Here is a 17,294-nt window from a genome sequence, read left to right as displayed (position 1 = left end):
GAAAACCCTCCACATGAGGGTGAAAAACCCAGCCACACCAAAAATCGATCCTTTTATTGAAAGCACAAATCTAAATGCAATGTTCTCAAGCTTAATCAGGCAATAGTCTAAACAAGATTGTTAACACTTAACAATCAATAGTAGAAGCCTATTAACAGTTCAAGTAAAGCCTGCAAGCTTCATACGACATATTAACTCTCTGCGACAAGAAATGATCATTCACCAATCATATACAAAAGGCTGAAGAAGATATAGAAATTGCTGAAGCAGATACTATCAAATACTCACGGCCCGATGATCACAGTTGCAGATTTTAATATAGTCTCTCTTTTAGACTTCACAGACACAAACACCTTTCGCTAACACGCCTTTTAAAGACTAGACATAGCTCAAAATATCTATATCGAAGGTAACCGAAATGCCTAGGCTTGAAGCACGCAAAATGCTTAACGACAGTTACAATCCATGCCGTTCCAAGATCTGTCATCATGATGAGGCACCTGGACGTTGTCTCAAATGAACCTCTTGCTGGATGAATTTCGGAAAAGATAGAAGATGCTGCCAGCAAGCACGAAACTCCCATGAAGACACTAGCAATACAAAATGGACGGTGACGGTTATCATAGAGAGCCGTTACACTTCCAGTCGTCTTTGAAGCATCAAGAGAAACCATATTAAAAAGAATTGAACACAGAGCTCATAAAAAGGAGCAAAGGAATGAAGGAAAATGGCACAATATAGTTGAACTGAGAAGACTTGAGAACAAGGTAAACATCAACAAGAAGTTTGCACAACCATCGCAGGTATAATGAAGTCTCCTGCTGCTACAAAACATTAACAGAAGGGTTTTCAACTTATAATGTTATTCATTCAGAAGTCCTTGTTTATCCAAGTGAAGCCAAACATGAGCAATTTGTAAAGAACGAGGAGCTGGATATTGTTTATGGAGTGCCTTGAAATTGGCTTGAGTTTGTTGTTAAATGTCATGAATTTTTGTGTCAGTCTTGGCCAAAGTTTACACAAACAATAAAATTCTCTCATTCTGCTATTGCAATGCATCTGCAATAAGAAGACCAAGCAAAATTTCATATAATAACCATATTTCATTAAATAGATCCATTAATTAGGAAACACCAACCATGCACATGTAAGATATAGCTTTAATTACAGTATTATATGCTGAGAATTCAATCATAGAGGGCATAGAAGAGAGTGATTAAATAGGGTGCCCTAGAGACCCTCTACCCTAGGCCCAAGGGCGGATCTCATTCCCCCTCGGCCTCATGTGGCCAACACCATATGAGGTGGAATACCTAGTGAGGTATCTGTTGTGACGTTTTCACACATCGCCCCATTGCAAATGGGGACCCATGTTTTTTGCTCGTTTTGTTCGTTTTCGCTTTGCTTTTTTAGGGTTTTGTTAGTTTGTTAGTTGTCTGGATTTAGGGTCAGGCCTTAGGGTTTTAATTACCGTCTTTTCGGACCAAAATCCAGTCAATTTTGGGAGCTTTTTGAATTTCCTTTTCTAGAATGCAAATTTTGAATGCAATGAATTCGCCAGAATGGTCTATTTTCAATTGGAATTTTGAATGCAGAGCTTAAATTTGTCTAAGTGTTGAAGATGAAATGTGAATTTTTGTCCAATTGAATATTTTTGACCAAATTTTGACATTTTTGATTTTTGATCCTAGGCATCTCTAATGATTTGTTTTCGCCTTGTGAAGTGTTAAAATGTGTAAAATCATGTTATTTTGGCCTGTAGGAGCAAAATCGCTCCTGTCCCTCAGTGAAGGACGGGAGCTCGTTTTCAAATATTTTACTATTCCTGCAGGGTCAAGATGAATTACGAATTGGAAGTGATGGAGAAAGGCGAGATCTTTCCATTGAATATAAATTGAAGATTTTCATGAGCACAGAAATGCCTCCAGGGGAAAAATCGCTCCTGTCCCTCAGTGAAGGACCGGAGCTACAAATCCAATTTTGCTTTGTCCTTGCAGGATTTTAACGTCTTGACTATGTGAAAAGGTCCAAAAAGGTATATTTTATCAAATGAATATAACTTGAAGTGCTGTCGGGGAGATCAACAGGGTAGCAGGTCCGGCTTGAGTAAGGTCCTGATCCTGAAATTTGGCTAAGTCTGGAATGCCCTGATCCTGAAATTTGACTAAGTCTGGAAACTGAAAAAACCTCCAAAAACTAGATTTTGCAATATAACTCCTGGAGGTCTGAAACCACTCTCAAACATCCTGAAAGTATATATGGAATATAACTTAAAGTATAAGAAATGTCACTTATACTTAAATGTTATATTCCATAAAAGTTATCCTGATAGAGAGTGCGAAAAGTCAAATTTCGCCCCCGTCCTTCACTAAGGATCCAGAGCGAATTTCGCTCCTGTCCCGCACTGGAGGACCAAGGCGATGCGCTTCTGTCCCTCACCAAGGGACCAGAGCGAAATTCTTCATAAGGTACGATCTGGGCAAAGATCAAGCAAATTTTATGTTCGAAGGAATGAAAGGAGGCATTGCGAATCCGTTGAATATAATTTTCGAAGATGACAAAGTGAGATGGAGCCTACAAGAGCAAGATCGCTCCTGTCCCTCTCCAAGGGACCAGGGCGATATGATAAGTATGATGCCGTTCCTCCAAGTTCAGGACCTTCCAAGACAATGAACAAGGAGGCAAAGGACGTTTCAAGGCATTTTCAATCGAACGCAAGCATCAAGGTCGTCACATTGAAGGGATTTGCACTCTAAGACCCAGGATCGCTCCTGTCCCTCAGGAAGAGACCAGAGCGATATTTCCATTAAAGCATCGATTTCAAAAGACAAGCAAGTGTTAAGCTACCAAGAGGATCGAAAGGACGTCATTACACGCATTGAAGATAATTGCAAGTTGATAAAAACAAGAACAAGCTCACAATGTTGAACTTCGCTCCTGTCCCTCAGGAAGGGACCAGAGCGATATTGAGTGTATTGATCAATTCATGCAAAATTACGTTGAGTCAAAGTTTTTTCAAGGTCACACGAGGTTCAAGACATCTTTTTAAAGTGATATTCAAGGGTTTTTAACGTCCAAATGTTATTAATCAAGCTAAGGAGTCTATATCGCTCCTGTCCTTTGGACAAGGACCAAGGCGATTATTGCAAAAACACTCATACTCCTTCAAAGGCAAGTCAAGGCGAGGATGGACGAGGTAAAAAGACATTATTTCGAAGACGATAAACGATGAACCATGGTCAAATGTTACCAACTTGAGCTCAAAACGGAGAAAAGACATGGATCGCTCCTGTCCCTTTCCAAGGGACAAGGGCGATGATCCTTATAACATCCAAGCACCTCATGAAAGCAAGTGGGACGGGCGTGGAATGGACAAGCAATGATATTATTCGCCTTACAATGGAAGTTCGAAGGTCAAAGATACAAGATGAACGTGAAGACATGGAGATCACTCCTGTCCCTCTCCAAGGGACCAGGGCGATAATGGTCATGAGATGCACTTGTTCGCACAAGAAAGAAATTCAAGCTTGAAGGACCCAACAAACATCGCAAAATCAACGTGGAGATGAGGACCTTGGACGTAAAAATTGCAAGAGTCATGACAAAGTTGATGGATCGCTCCTGTCCCTCAGTCAGGGACCGGGGCGATGAGGTACGTATCTTCCCACTTTTTCATTTTTGGGCACTAAACAAACATTTTTGAATTTATTTAAATGCTAAAATTCGATAAGTTTTGAAAATTCAATTAAATGGCATTTAAATATTGCGCTTGATATTAATTAAATTATTTTGCCTTGTAAAAAATCGAATTTGTTAATTTAAATGACAAAGGCATTTAATTAATTATTTATTAATTAATAGAAAATCAAAAGGAGCGCTTGGTATTTTATTGGTTTATAAAAGTCGGCCTTGTTATTTATTAAAAAAATCGTTTAATTTGCTTTATTTTCACAAAGTCGGCCTTAAGGTAAGTATGAGGTGAGCGCTATAAAGGGAGGGTGAGAATCTTCATTTTCACATCACCATTTTATCATTCAAATGCGATCAAAGGGAGAAGTGCGAGTGTGTTTGAAGGAGCGAATTTTATTTCAAAGCAAGGTGGTGCGAACTTGAAGTTTCCATTTGAGCGAAGTTGCCTAGGACGTCAAAGACATATCAAAGATGGCGAAATTGCTAACTTGAAGAGGAAATCACGTCCAAGACTTGAAGGGTGGCGAAGTTGATAAGAGGAACGTTCTTTTGAAGATCACATCAAGACTATCGAATTTCAAATTTTGCCTAGGCAAATTCCTTTATTTTGCATTTTAGAGTTAAGCTCTCAAAGAGGTATGACGATATGGATTTATTGTTTTGATTTTGAACGTTGATCGTCATTTCCTTAATTTTGAATTTTGGAATTTTGTTTTGCCTTAGCTCAGTTCTTTTTTAGGAAATGATTAATAAAGGACTTATCATTAGGTTTCCTAAAAATTTGCTCTCTAATTTATGTTATGTATTGCAAAATCATGTTACTAATTTTGAAATGTTGTGTAGGCATCAAATGGAGATCTCATCAAGGAAAATCAAGCCGGATCAAGGACGGTCTTCGCCAGGACGATCAAGCCAGGACAAGGGCGAACTCTTTCAATCCAGTGTTCCAAGGCGAGGTACATCATCTTCCTGCACATCAAGGACGCAAGGAGTTAGAACAAGGGCTCGTTGAAGAAGCAAAATAGTTCCAGATGAATTAATTAAAGCAAGCTTCTCAACAACATCAAGTTGAATATCTACCAAGTTCCAAGTGTCAAATGAGGTGGCGTCCTAGTCATCATTTCTCCAATCAGTGAAGTCCATCTCAGCATGTCCAGATTCAATGTACTTAACTCATGGAAGGTGGCACAAACTCCGATGTACCTACCCCGGCTATCCATTGGTCGATTTTTCTAGAGGGGACATGTGTCCAAGCAATACAATTATTTCATTGGTCAAGCATTAAATGTTATGTAATGGTTGTAACAAACCCTAATTAGGGTTTTCATTGTAAAATCTTGGCCATTGATCTTGAATTGATCTAAGCCATCAAATTGTATTGTGGGCACTATATAAGCCCAGGCATTTCATTTGTAAAGGCGAGTTAGCAATTAGAGAGAGTTGTAAATAGTGAGAATAGTTAGAGAATAGTTGGAAGCAATTAGAGTAGAATAGGAGGACAAGGCAAGAAATTGTTGCCATTGATTGTAAACAAACTCCATTTTCATTGAAGTAATGGTGAAATATGTCGTTTTCTTGCAATTTGCATGGTTTCTTGTTGAGTCTTCAATCTTAGATGGTAGATGATTAGATGAATGAAGGAAATGTGATTGATTGATGGTGGAATTCGTATATCCATACTACTAGCAGTTTGTTGATTGCAGACTTGCCTTGTGTAGTCAACTGGAATCGTTCAGCTCAAGCTCAATTTCAATTTGTCGCCTCTTCATTGATATGCATCAACTTGGATGGTATCTATGCCTGCGGTGATGATTTGAACATCATAAAGCTTCCCATAGAAGATCGCACTAGCCTTGTGTAGATGTTCCATTGATGTCAAAACAAGACCTAGTTAGAGTTTCATCAAAAATCAAGTCATTGCTCCTACATTCTTAGTATTAGGATTAGATCCTCTTTTCGCCCTTATCCTTTTTTCCTTTTTTTTTAATCTAAGTTAGTAAGAGCTTGTGTTCTAGCAAAGCAGATCGGAAATTCAATGTAAGTCCCCTTGTGATTCCAGCAAATCACATCGTACCACGAAGAGCTCATCCACATGTAGAGACCCTACCAAAAGGAACCTTGGAGTCATCCTAACTGATCCTTCATGCGAATCTTCAGCAGTTAGAGGCTTTATTCAAGAGAGGATAAGATGCCCTTAGGTATTTTATTCTGTGTATGATGGTGTACAAAATACACGTCAACAGTATCCTATCAACATTTTCCCCAATCTTGTCATCCTTGTCCTATGTCTCATGATTAACACATTAATTCATTATGATACATGAGGGCTGTCAAGGGTGCCCAGGAAGTCTATCCTTCATAGGCCCAAAGGCAGCACCCTTTGTACCCCTTTGGTCTCATGGGACTCTCCGGTCTTATAACATGAGGTAGTGTGCCTAGAAGGTGACTCCTCTCCGGTCTTATAACATGAGGTAGTGTGCCTAGAAGGTGACTCCATCACCGTTTTCCTCTAACTGTAACTTCTCTCTCTCTATCAGGACTAGTAACTCTCAGAATAAACCAACAGTAATATCCCATAATTCAGATTTATTATAGCAGATATGAGCATGATATACTGTCCTAAGAGGGATATCCAGAATATCAACAGTATCCATTATAAATATGCAGAATATCGATATGATGAGCATGCAGAAATATACAGATACTGTTATGCAGAAATAGCCTGGAGTGTTATCCCGATTTGCTGAGAGAGATGTCTAATATTCTTCGAATCCTATTGTTCAATCATTAGTGTGCAGGAGTATATTCATTGATGCAGCATTTATTCTATTATGTACAAAGGAACTCATACCAAACAATATTAATCAATCGATCTGTCCATTTTCCTCTCATGTCATCCCCTTTATATACCATTTTATGCCTCTTTAAAGAGGCGACTCCTCCAAGAGAGGCGTCTCTCCAAGAGGTCAGCCTTGATAAAACTGTTTTAATTTAATTTGAAAATGTTTTTAATTCCTTCAAAGTGGCTCTTATATGAGGGAGTTAGGCCATAATTTAACTTGGTTTTATTTAATTTATTCCCCAAGTGATGCAGGTTAGCCTTTATTTTGACTTTTTTTTAATTTATTACTTTTTAAAGCCACTTTATATGACTTAAGAGGGGTCGGCCACCAGCATTCACATTATTTATCGTGGATCCTTTACTAATATAAAATATTTATGACAAATTCACTTGCCTGGATTATTTATAGGGTATGAGATTAAGAATTTAGACGAGGATATGACAGTAGAATATGGATTGATGTGTGATTAACTAGCTCATTCTGACCATTAGTTTGGAATGAAATTAACTGGAGAAATGCAACTAAAACTCAGAAGCTTCAACAATAATCACATAAAATGACTCAAGAAGAGTGATTTGCAATTGCAAAATGATAGTTAATACTGGCCTGAATTTGGTCCAAACATGCTTGAGGAGCATATTGGCAACTTGTGGTGTATTAATGGTCTTGGTACATGGTATAAAGATTGCCATTTGGTAAAACTGACAAACAATCACAAAGATGTTTTCATGCTGGCATTGAGTATTTGAGTGTTAAGCAGATCACTAATGAAATTCAAGAAATGGGTTCTCATGGTTGTAGATAATGTTGATGGTTGACTAATCCAAGCCTTTGATTGGTGTAATATTTAACCTGCTTTCATATGGAAGGTCAATAAAAGTAACAATGAAAGTGTTGCAAGTTCTTCTGTATGCTAAAACATCCAACAGAGGAGGACATGCGGGCTTCCTTCAGGAAAAGTCAACAAAAAGGGTCCAAGTAACTGCAAAGTTGAGTAAACTTATACATCAAACCATCCTGTTTGCTTTAGTTAAGGAAAAGTGTCTAGTTCACCACTGTATGTTGGTGCAAAGCTTCAACAATTAGACTAAGTATCTGTGGAGTAGAGATCTTTCTTTTCACTATAGGCTGCACACTGAGTAGCTAGGATGCTTATGTATGGAGGAGGATGGCTAAGAATTCTGTGACTTTATTGATATGCGTTATTACCAAATGAAAATGTTGAACATAAGATGCCCACTTGAAATATCTATATTTCTGTATCCAGGATGCTTATGTATGGAGGATGACAACTAAGAATTCTGCCACTTTATTGATCTTCTTTATTACCAAATGAAAATGCTGAATGTAAGATGCCCACTTGAAATATTGATATTTCTAAATCTGAGATAGCTGGTGATTGGTATGCAGAAATTATCTCTTTACCAAGAAAGTAGTGGCAACACTGCTAGAGCACTTTGACCAAGGCATATAATTTCTTTTTGTACGTGTTTTAATTGAGCTTAGTCGGTAACAGTTTCTTGGAATATTAAAGCTAAGCGATTTCTTCCCATGGGTCTCGGGTTCGACTCCCTTCCCGGATTTAAGAGGGGGGCCTTCTTGCAGGCTGTGGATCCTCCCCGCAGGGGATTAGTCTTGCCTCAGCTCGCCCCTTCCTGAACCGCAACTTGGCAATGTGTAAGACCAAGGTAAGGCAGGTTGGGTGCTGGGCTGGGTCATGGGGATACCCCTGTCGTAACCAAAAAAAAGAAGCTATGAGATTTCTTCCCCACTTAATTAACACTCCTATGGCACATTGGGAAGTTTTGATGTCAAGCTTAAATGATTGTGTCAAGGTAGAGACATCAAGTGCTGGATTGAAGCAAAGTGTTTCAAATTGCTGAATGCACAAGTGTTGTGTGTTTTAGTTAAGATCTTTTTGACTGACAAGTTGATGTGGATGGGGTGCAAAATGTCGTAATCATTAATACGCTTTCAATAGAAATTTTATACCACTTGAACTCTTAAGACATGCAATGTTTAATGGAGTGTGCCACTTTTGAAGGATCTATACCTATATCTGCTTGTACTCTGTGGTCGTGAATGAGGAACCCTAGTATGTAATTTAGGTTTGACCAAAGGACATGATTAATGGAGTCTGCCTCTTTTGAAGGACCTATATCTATGTCTGCCTGTACTCTGTGGTTGTTAATGAGGAATCCTAGTATTTAATTGAGGTTTGACCAAAGGACTTAATTATGTAGTCTTGAAGATGATGGCAAAGATCTAAAACGTTTTGCACATTGGCAAGTTGACTGTTCCGGGTCTTGCTGTAGACCAAGATGGAGTAAAAAATTACAATAGAATGTGGCAGGTGCATTGCTGAGTTCAAAAGATGTAACCAAACACTCATAGCATCCAAAATTGGTCTGGAAGTTATCTTGCAAGCATCACAGTGATCCATTCAGACTTGGTGGCATCTAAAAGTAAAGTCAATCTTTAGTGAAGTACTTGGCTCAAAACCATTTTCAAGTTCAATTGACTTTTCTATTCTTTCGTACCAGTATGTATCTTTGCAAATTCTAGTACTGTTATGGAATCGGCTGAGGTACCTGCATATGTTATACATTATTATTTTTTGATCAGTAAATTGCAACAAGGGGGGTTTGCTCCCATTTATATTAAATAAAAAAAGATATTACATAGTTTATAACATGTCTAGTTTGAAAGAAAGTATGTCCAGAAACCATTGGATAGACAAAAACCTTGTGGTTGCTGATATTATTTATATACAACTAGTTATCTAACTCTATATATATCAGCTGAGATGAAAGACTTGTTACTCCAACTTGTCAGCTAGGGCAAGTAGCTCCAATACCCACAACAGCTTGACCAAGCCCATAACTTGTTTCAGGAAGGCTGCCCCTTTAACTGCCTTATGGCACCACTGTGAAACCATGTCAGACCATGAAGAAGAGATGATGGGATAGTGATACTATTCCATAATATCCCCTTTGGTTTGAAGCCAAGAAAAGTCTGTGGGGAGAGGGACACCATTGCTATACGGGGCAATTTCCAAAATCTCATCCAAACTTCCCAGAAATTGATGCTTGATCAAGGTCTTTGCCATCGATTTCAGTGTCCTTCATGCCTCCCAATCCAAAAGAGATGCGACAAACATTGAGGCACTATCATTGTTGACTCTGTATTTGTGCTATGTCGTAAGAAATTTATCTCCTAGCACCCACTGCAGTGCAAACAAAATACGGCTGCTTCGTGTTTTGAACACACACTGAAGTCTTTTCTCTGTCACTTTCTTCAGAAAAGTCATTTGGCGTTGAGAGCAGAGTCGCCTGATTGGGGTCTCCATATACAAAAGCCAGAGCAGAAAAAACGACATTGAGATGTGAATAAATTCTTGATAAAACCACAGATAATTATCTCAACAATTACAGTCTTCAAGAGTTATGATAATTATTTTGCAATGCTTGAGGTGGCATGATCTCCATTTCCTAAATCATCCGCAGGACGAGTAATCATTATTAAACGCTCTAAACAATAGATGATGGCTGTACCACCAACTCAGCCAAATCCTGTTTGTTGACAACATCCTCTTCCATTCTGATAACAGCTGTGTTGGTCAATGCATCAGCCTCCATGCTACCACCCTAAAAATGTGATTGATGGTGTAGGATTCCAAATTATTCAAAAAGGAGAGCACTTAGTTTAAAAGAGATACTGGCTTCCATCCAAATGAAGACTTCGATTTAACTGCATTAATGATCGTAGTTGAAGTGCCCTCATTTTGAATCTTCAGTTTGAGTTTAGAGCATAATTGCAACCCCAAAATGAGAGCTTGAAATTCTGCTTCATTGTTTGTCCTGGATTTGATATTTTTTGAAGCCCTGTAAACCAACTTACCTTTCCAGTCTAGGATCATACAGTCAGCCCCAGATTTGCCAGGGCTTCCTTTCAAAGGCATAAGTTATACATTATTATTCCAAAAGGCATTTTTTATTTTCGCAGTGTCATTACATCACTTCTTAATTTCAAATTTCAAATTTGTTCCATTGATTAAAATTATATTGTTCTGCAACATGATTTTTCTGCTTTTGGTGCAGGCCTCAAGTAACTATAGCAACTGCTATTGTATTCTGCCATCGCTTCTTTCATCGTCAATCTCATTCAAGGAATGATAGATATGTGAGTAAAAAAATTATGTACATGCAGATTTAAAATTTCTTAGACCTCATGTGAAGAAAATGCTGGTTTAGAAGATTGTGTAGAACTGTTTCAAAAGGATTCAGCTTTTCTTGTTTTTATTTTTATTATTGAAAAGATATTTATTTATCTCACGAGTTCTTATTTTCCTTTATTTTGAAGGATGGTGATTTCACAATCTCGTATCGCTTTGTTTGTCTGCATCTTTACAATGTTTGATATAAAGTATTTTAAATGTATGTTTTTCAGTTTTAGATTTTCTGGAACATAGTGTTATTTTGTGTATTTAAGTTTTCCAAATTAAGAAGAAAATATACAGAAGTTTCAGACTTTATCTTGGAATCTGATGATCTAATTTTGTGTAGTCTGAATTGCAGCTTACATGGGACGCTATATTAATCAAGCAAACTTTCTAATTTCTTGCAATATGAAATGCTTGAAGGCAGTAGTGTTAGCTGGTGCAATTTGGTGCTTATAAAGAAATATAAATCACATCAAAAATTTCATTAAGCATTTGACTTTTAAAAAATAACTGTTACACACATCATTAAAATAATAAAATTTAATGAATTGAAACAAGGCAAAATAATATTATATATATGATAAGAAAATACAAGCAATTATAAACCTGATTCAGATGCTTGAAAAACCTATTGTTGATGAGTTTTCAGACTTTATCTGGGAATCTGATGATGATGGATTGAACAAATTTTGTAATTTCTTGCAATATGAAATGCTTGAAGGCAATAGTGCTAGATGGTGCAATCAATTGCTTATAAAGAAAAATAAATCACCACAAGAATTTCATTAAGCATTTGGCTATTAAGAAATAACTGTTACATGTAGATGGTTAAATTAATAAAATTTAATGAATTGAAATAAGGCAAAATAATATACGATTAAAAAATATAAGCAATTATAACCTGATTCAGATCCTTGACAAACCTATTGGTCATGAATTAAAATATTTATACTTTATTGGAGGTTGAATCTACATAGAAGAAATGAATAAATAAATCTTTTGACTTTGTGTAGCGTGAGCAGTTGTAGGCAGACAAAGATGTTAGATACTTAACTAGATAAAAATTTATAGCAAATAGGTTCAGTAAAGTACTATAAAAGTAAGGAAGTTTGGAGGGAAAGATTGAATATGGTGTCTGAAATTGAGAACAAAGAGGACATGAAGAAGAAAAATTGCAAGTCAAGTATTGCTCATAGGTGACCTAAAACCATGCGATATCAAGGACAATTTGTACATTCTGAAAACAAATGTAGAAGAGGTTGCAACCTTCATCTCCAATCAATGGTGTATACAGAAATCATAGAGATCATTAATATTTGACAGGCCGTACTAATCAAAGCCCTCATAAGTTCAATGTGACAAGGATGTTTGATAATAAAATCTCAAGTGTGCAGCCACAGAGGACTTTTCACTCATGATTGCCCGTGATGGAACATGGTAGAAATTGAGACATTCAAATATTAGTAAATCATATCCATTCAAAATGGGTTGCTCAAATAGAAGATGCATTGTGGAAAACAATGTGTGAAGGAAGCAGTTAAAGGAATTGCATTGTGGGGAGAAATTTGAATAGATTCAACATATAAAATTTCTGATGTGATTGACAAAACAAATCCTTTGTAGAACTAATGAACAACCTCAACAAATTACAAAAGGTGTTGGATGGTATGCCAGATTATAATATTATACGCTATAGATATATTTATTGGACAAACAGAAGTATGCTTGCGAACATACAAAAATTTAGGAGGAATACCACAAATTATTTATGCATTACTTCAACTGATAGTAGGATTATTTTTTGGAAAATGAAGACCTTGAAAAATGTTGTTGAATTCTAGATGCGGAAAGAATATTTGATATATTGACAATTGAGTCAGTATTTCAAGTACCAGTTTAAGAGTTTCAACTGAGTTGACTTAAATCCTAATGTTTAATAACTGAAAATTATATTTTAATGTTGTATCAATAAAACAGCATTTGAAACTTTGAATTACAAAAGCATAAGACAAGTAATTAATTAATTACACCTTCAAATCAGTTTTTCATTTCTTTGAAAGACTTACAAAGAAACCGGTACAAACTGTTCAATCAAACAACTGCATGGATTTTATCACTGTATATTATTCTTCTATCTTGCTCTTATCTTTATACTATCCAGCAAATATCTAAATCATTAATGTATGTCTACACTTTGCTATACTTAATTAAATAAAAGATTTTCACTTTTACTAAAAGTAAAATGCAAAATAGAATAATTTGAACCACTTCTAACATGTTAACACTGAACTTGTGCGGAAGTTCCTATCCAAGCCAAAAACTCAACACTGGTTGCAGACCCTGTAATCGCATCAACACGGATTTCCAACTATTATCCCCATTTCAATGCCTAACAACATACATTAATTAAAATAATAAATTCCACATTAATTTATCCACTTTATTAAAATTAAATTGATCAATCAATCTTAATTATTTAATTAATTTAAATAATCATTTATTCACAAATATTCAAAATAAATATTAAATCCAAATAATCCATTATTCTTAATTTTTAACAAATTGTGATAAAAGTAAGCAATGAATCAGTCAGTTAACAATTGATAAAAAATGGTCAATAAATTGTCAAAAAAGAAACAAATCATGAATCAAATTATTTTTTCTCCTTGATGAAACAAAATAAATAAATTCATTAAATCAGTTAACAGACTAATGGTAGCCGCTTTATCCTTATCTTCCATCTATCCTTATCTATATCTTCAAAATCTTACAAATTGAGATTGAATCCTTCACCTTCAACAATTCGTAATTCCAGTCTGAGCAAGTAGATGCTATCACGGTGATCCACAAAAATTTCTAACAAGAGCTTATCCATAACTCTCTTTCCAAGGTTTGTGTGTTTGAAGTAGAATAAGTAATTTTAAATCTTTGTGTATTAATGTAGTTTTAAATCTGTGTTTTAATACTTATTTATCTTGTTCTAATCTTGTATGCTTACATTTGTAATACGAAAAAGAAAATTGAACAAGTTCTTGCAATAGGTGGTTCAGATTTATGGGGTTACTTGGTCCAAGTTGCAACTGCAACTGTAGCGTCGTATTGATCATGAAAGTCTTAATTTAGTTGTAGTAAAGAAACCATTGTCTTTGTCCTTTATATATTCTATATTAGAAGTGGCAGGCATGATTTCTATTCTTACCTAGATGGGGGTGTTTAGGTTATATGTCATAACTAAGTGTGAAATTCACGAATCCAATAGGATGTTCTTGGAATCATGTTGTTAAATAATAATAAATATTGACCAAATATTTCAATATCATTTTGGACGACTTGTTTGCACATTTAACTGAATCCCTGTGGTCACTATTCCAATACACAAGTCTGTTATAGGAGGCAACAGTCATTGATTTCAAGTAGATGTGAACTTCTATTATTATATGGAATTTTTTTTGGGTCACAGTTTCCAAATTTTGAGAAATGACCTACCCATATGTAGCAAAAGTAGTTATGAATTCTATTGTGAACTTATATTATTATAAGGAAAATTTTTGGGTCACAGTTTGTAAAATTTGAGAAATGACCTACACAAATTTACACAGTAGTGCCGTTTCTGGGGCCAGAAGGGTCTTATTGAAGATCCATCAAGTCTTTTTAATCATACCCCCTTGCATTATTTGGTTAGGTGTTGTATGCCACTTGAATGGGGTAAGAAGTACCAGGAAACATTTGAAAGGCTCAAAATTGTGTTGGCAAAAATCCCATTTGAGAAAGAATTTAATATTGATGTTACTAAATTCTATTTTTCAATTGAATGTACTTTGGCACAAGAAGTTATGTTCTTGCATTCTGCTACTCCACCCCAGACCCCCTGCTTCCAGTACTTGTATTCAGTTTAAACTGGGTTCTGATCCAGGGACAGTACTAGGCATGTTTCCAAATTGCTTCAGGCATAGAGCCCTGCCAGTGATGAACCCAGATTGTACCCAGTTTGAACCTAGCACTTACTGCTGTTAAACATTAAATAAACAAATAAACAAAATTTTATCAAAAAATAAAGCCAGATCCATAAATTGCCACTTCAAATTAAAAAAAATCAATTGGTAGTAGCATTTTTGTGGTTAATTTTGTTTATTTTATTCATATAATGATCAGTTCTGTTTATTTGGTTATGATAAATATATATATATATATATATACTTCCTAAAGACCTACCCAAGCTATATTAAATCTGGGCCTTCCATAACAATGGTGGATATCCATACCATCTAGGCATATTTCCAAATTGCTTCAGGCATAGAGCCCTGCCAGTGATGAACCCAGCTTGTACCCAGGGTGAAACTGCCACTTACTGCTGTTAAACATTAAAATTTTAAATAAATAAACAAACATTTTTTTTATCAAAAAGCCATACCCATAAATTATCACTTATAGCCAAAAAAATCAATTCTTAGTAGAGTTTAATAGTTAATTTTGTTTATTTTATTCATGTAATGATCAGTTTTGTTTATTTGGTCATGATATATATATATATATGTGGGTAGGTCTTTAGGATATTGCTAAAGACCTACCCAAGCTATATTAAATCTGGGCCTCCCAAAACGATGATGGATATCCATACCATCGAGGCATGTTTCCAAATTGCTTCAGGCACAGCCGCTGCCAGTGATGAACCCACACCAGCTTGTACCCAGGGTGAACCTGGCATTTATTACTGTTAAACATCAAATAAATAAACAAACAATTTTTTATCAAAAAAATAAAGCCATACCCTTAAATTATCAAGCACTTAAAATAAAAATAAAATCAATTGTTAGTGGCATTTTGTGGTTAATTTTGTTTATTTTATTCATATAATGATCAGTTTTTGTTGATTTGGTTATGATAATTATATATCCAAGCTATATTAAATTTGGGCCTCCCAAATAGATGACGGATATCCATACCTGAAGCTTAATTTTTGAACTCATACATGTACCTGAGCCTACAACTAATAGAGAAAAAGGCATACATTAATTTGAACATCGTTTAATCTTGCTGTTGTCTAGAATGTCATTCTATTGAAGCATTTATTTTCTTGACAAAATTATATTTACAGGTATAAATTTTTGGAATACAGCAGCAACAAATATATAATACTAATCAATTTCCAATTAATGAGTCTATATATATGTATGTATGTATGCCATGCCCAGCTGTATCCCTTTAGGGGGTCTTGAATAATAGTTGTGTATTCATCCAATTTGGTGTCTTTTTAACTCTGATGGAAACTAAATGCCCAAACACGAGCAAGCACAATAATAAGTGATGTGTTGCCCTTAAATCATTTTCAAGAAGCATAAAAACAGATGGACCAATTTTTTATTAGGTGAAAATTCAAAAACTTGTAAGGAAACTCTTAAAAAATTAAAAATGAATTAGAGGCCTTCAAACCTAAGTTGCTACATTTGAAGGGATTTTTTTTTTTGGCAAATTATTTTGATGTATAATTACATTTATTTAAACATTCCAGGTTCTAAGGTCAAGACTTCCATCCACTAATCATCCATAAAAGTAGTGTTGCAGGACACTCCACCTCCTCCCCTGGTACACATAACATAGTAATTGATACAGATATGGTACGACACAGATATGACTTGGATATTGCACCTGCTCGTGACCAAAAAATTGTGTTTTTCCAACCATCCCTGATTCATAGGGATTTGGTTGCTTAAAAAAATTGCCCCAAATCTTATTAAATTTGTCGTAGAAACCAAAAAATCATGGGAAAAAAATATTTATGACATAATAATATTTTTTTCTTTATATAAAATAAAAATCATGGGAAGAAAACACCCATAAAATAAAAATGAAATAAGAATGTATATTTTTTTTAGAGTTTTTTTTAATATAAATTTTTAAGTTATTTAGAAATGTATGTTTATTTAAAAAAAATTAATATAGAACTTATCACAATTTTTATAACTGATTAGATCTGTAGTATCTGAAAGCAAAATACGAGCAGACTAAATTCCCTGGTCTGAATGTTTTGAGGTTTTTTGGTCTTCCAAAATTGTTAGGTGTGAGAGAGTTATAAAACAATTGTCATGGTCAATTGTTTCCATGGTATCAGCCACTACTATCTAGGTTGCAGTGAAATATGCTGTGGCATCACTACCAGCAGTGGACATCTAACTAACAACTTTCCTTATAACAGCAATGGGTTTTAGTGCTCATGTAGTGTTTGGCTTCTTTTAATGTAGTGTGCTTCTATGAGGTTCTGGAGTAGTTTAAAAATGATAAATTATTGATAGTTGCTATTGTTTCTGTGGTATCAGCCCCTACTTTCCAGGTTCCAGCAATATCAGCTATGGCATCACTACAATCAGTGGATGCCACTCTGGCTATATATTACTAATTTATCAATAATTTCCCTTCTAACAGCAACGGTCTTTGTAGTGGTCATTGTAGTGTTTGGCTTCTTTTTAATGGGGTTTAGTTCTAGAAGGTTTTTGAGCAGTTTAAAAATGATAAATTATTGATAGTTACGTGTTTCATGAAGA

The 17,294-nt window shown here is 35.4% G+C and overlaps 1 protein-coding gene across 2 annotated transcripts in view; it reads left to right on the top strand.

The window, feature by feature from the left end:
• Positions 1-17,294, top strand: part of LOC131049324 (cyclin-T1-4) — a 47,525-nt gene that overhangs the window by 23,193 nt on the left and 7,038 nt on the right. For both annotated transcript variants that reach the window (XM_057983372.2, XM_057983371.2), the window contains exon 3: positions 10,634-10,715. In XM_057983372.2, the coding sequence (XP_057839355.1) occupies positions 10,634-10,715 (82 nt within the window). The remainder of the gene's footprint in view (positions 1-10,633; positions 10,716-17,294) is intronic.

This window comes from Cryptomeria japonica, chromosome 6 (assembly GCF_030272615.1).
Source record: "Cryptomeria japonica chromosome 6, Sugi_1.0, whole genome shotgun sequence".
Lineage (NCBI taxonomy): Eukaryota > Viridiplantae > Streptophyta > Pinopsida > Cupressales > Cupressaceae > Cryptomeria > Cryptomeria japonica.
This window is presented reverse-complemented; position numbering and strand designations above follow the sequence as displayed.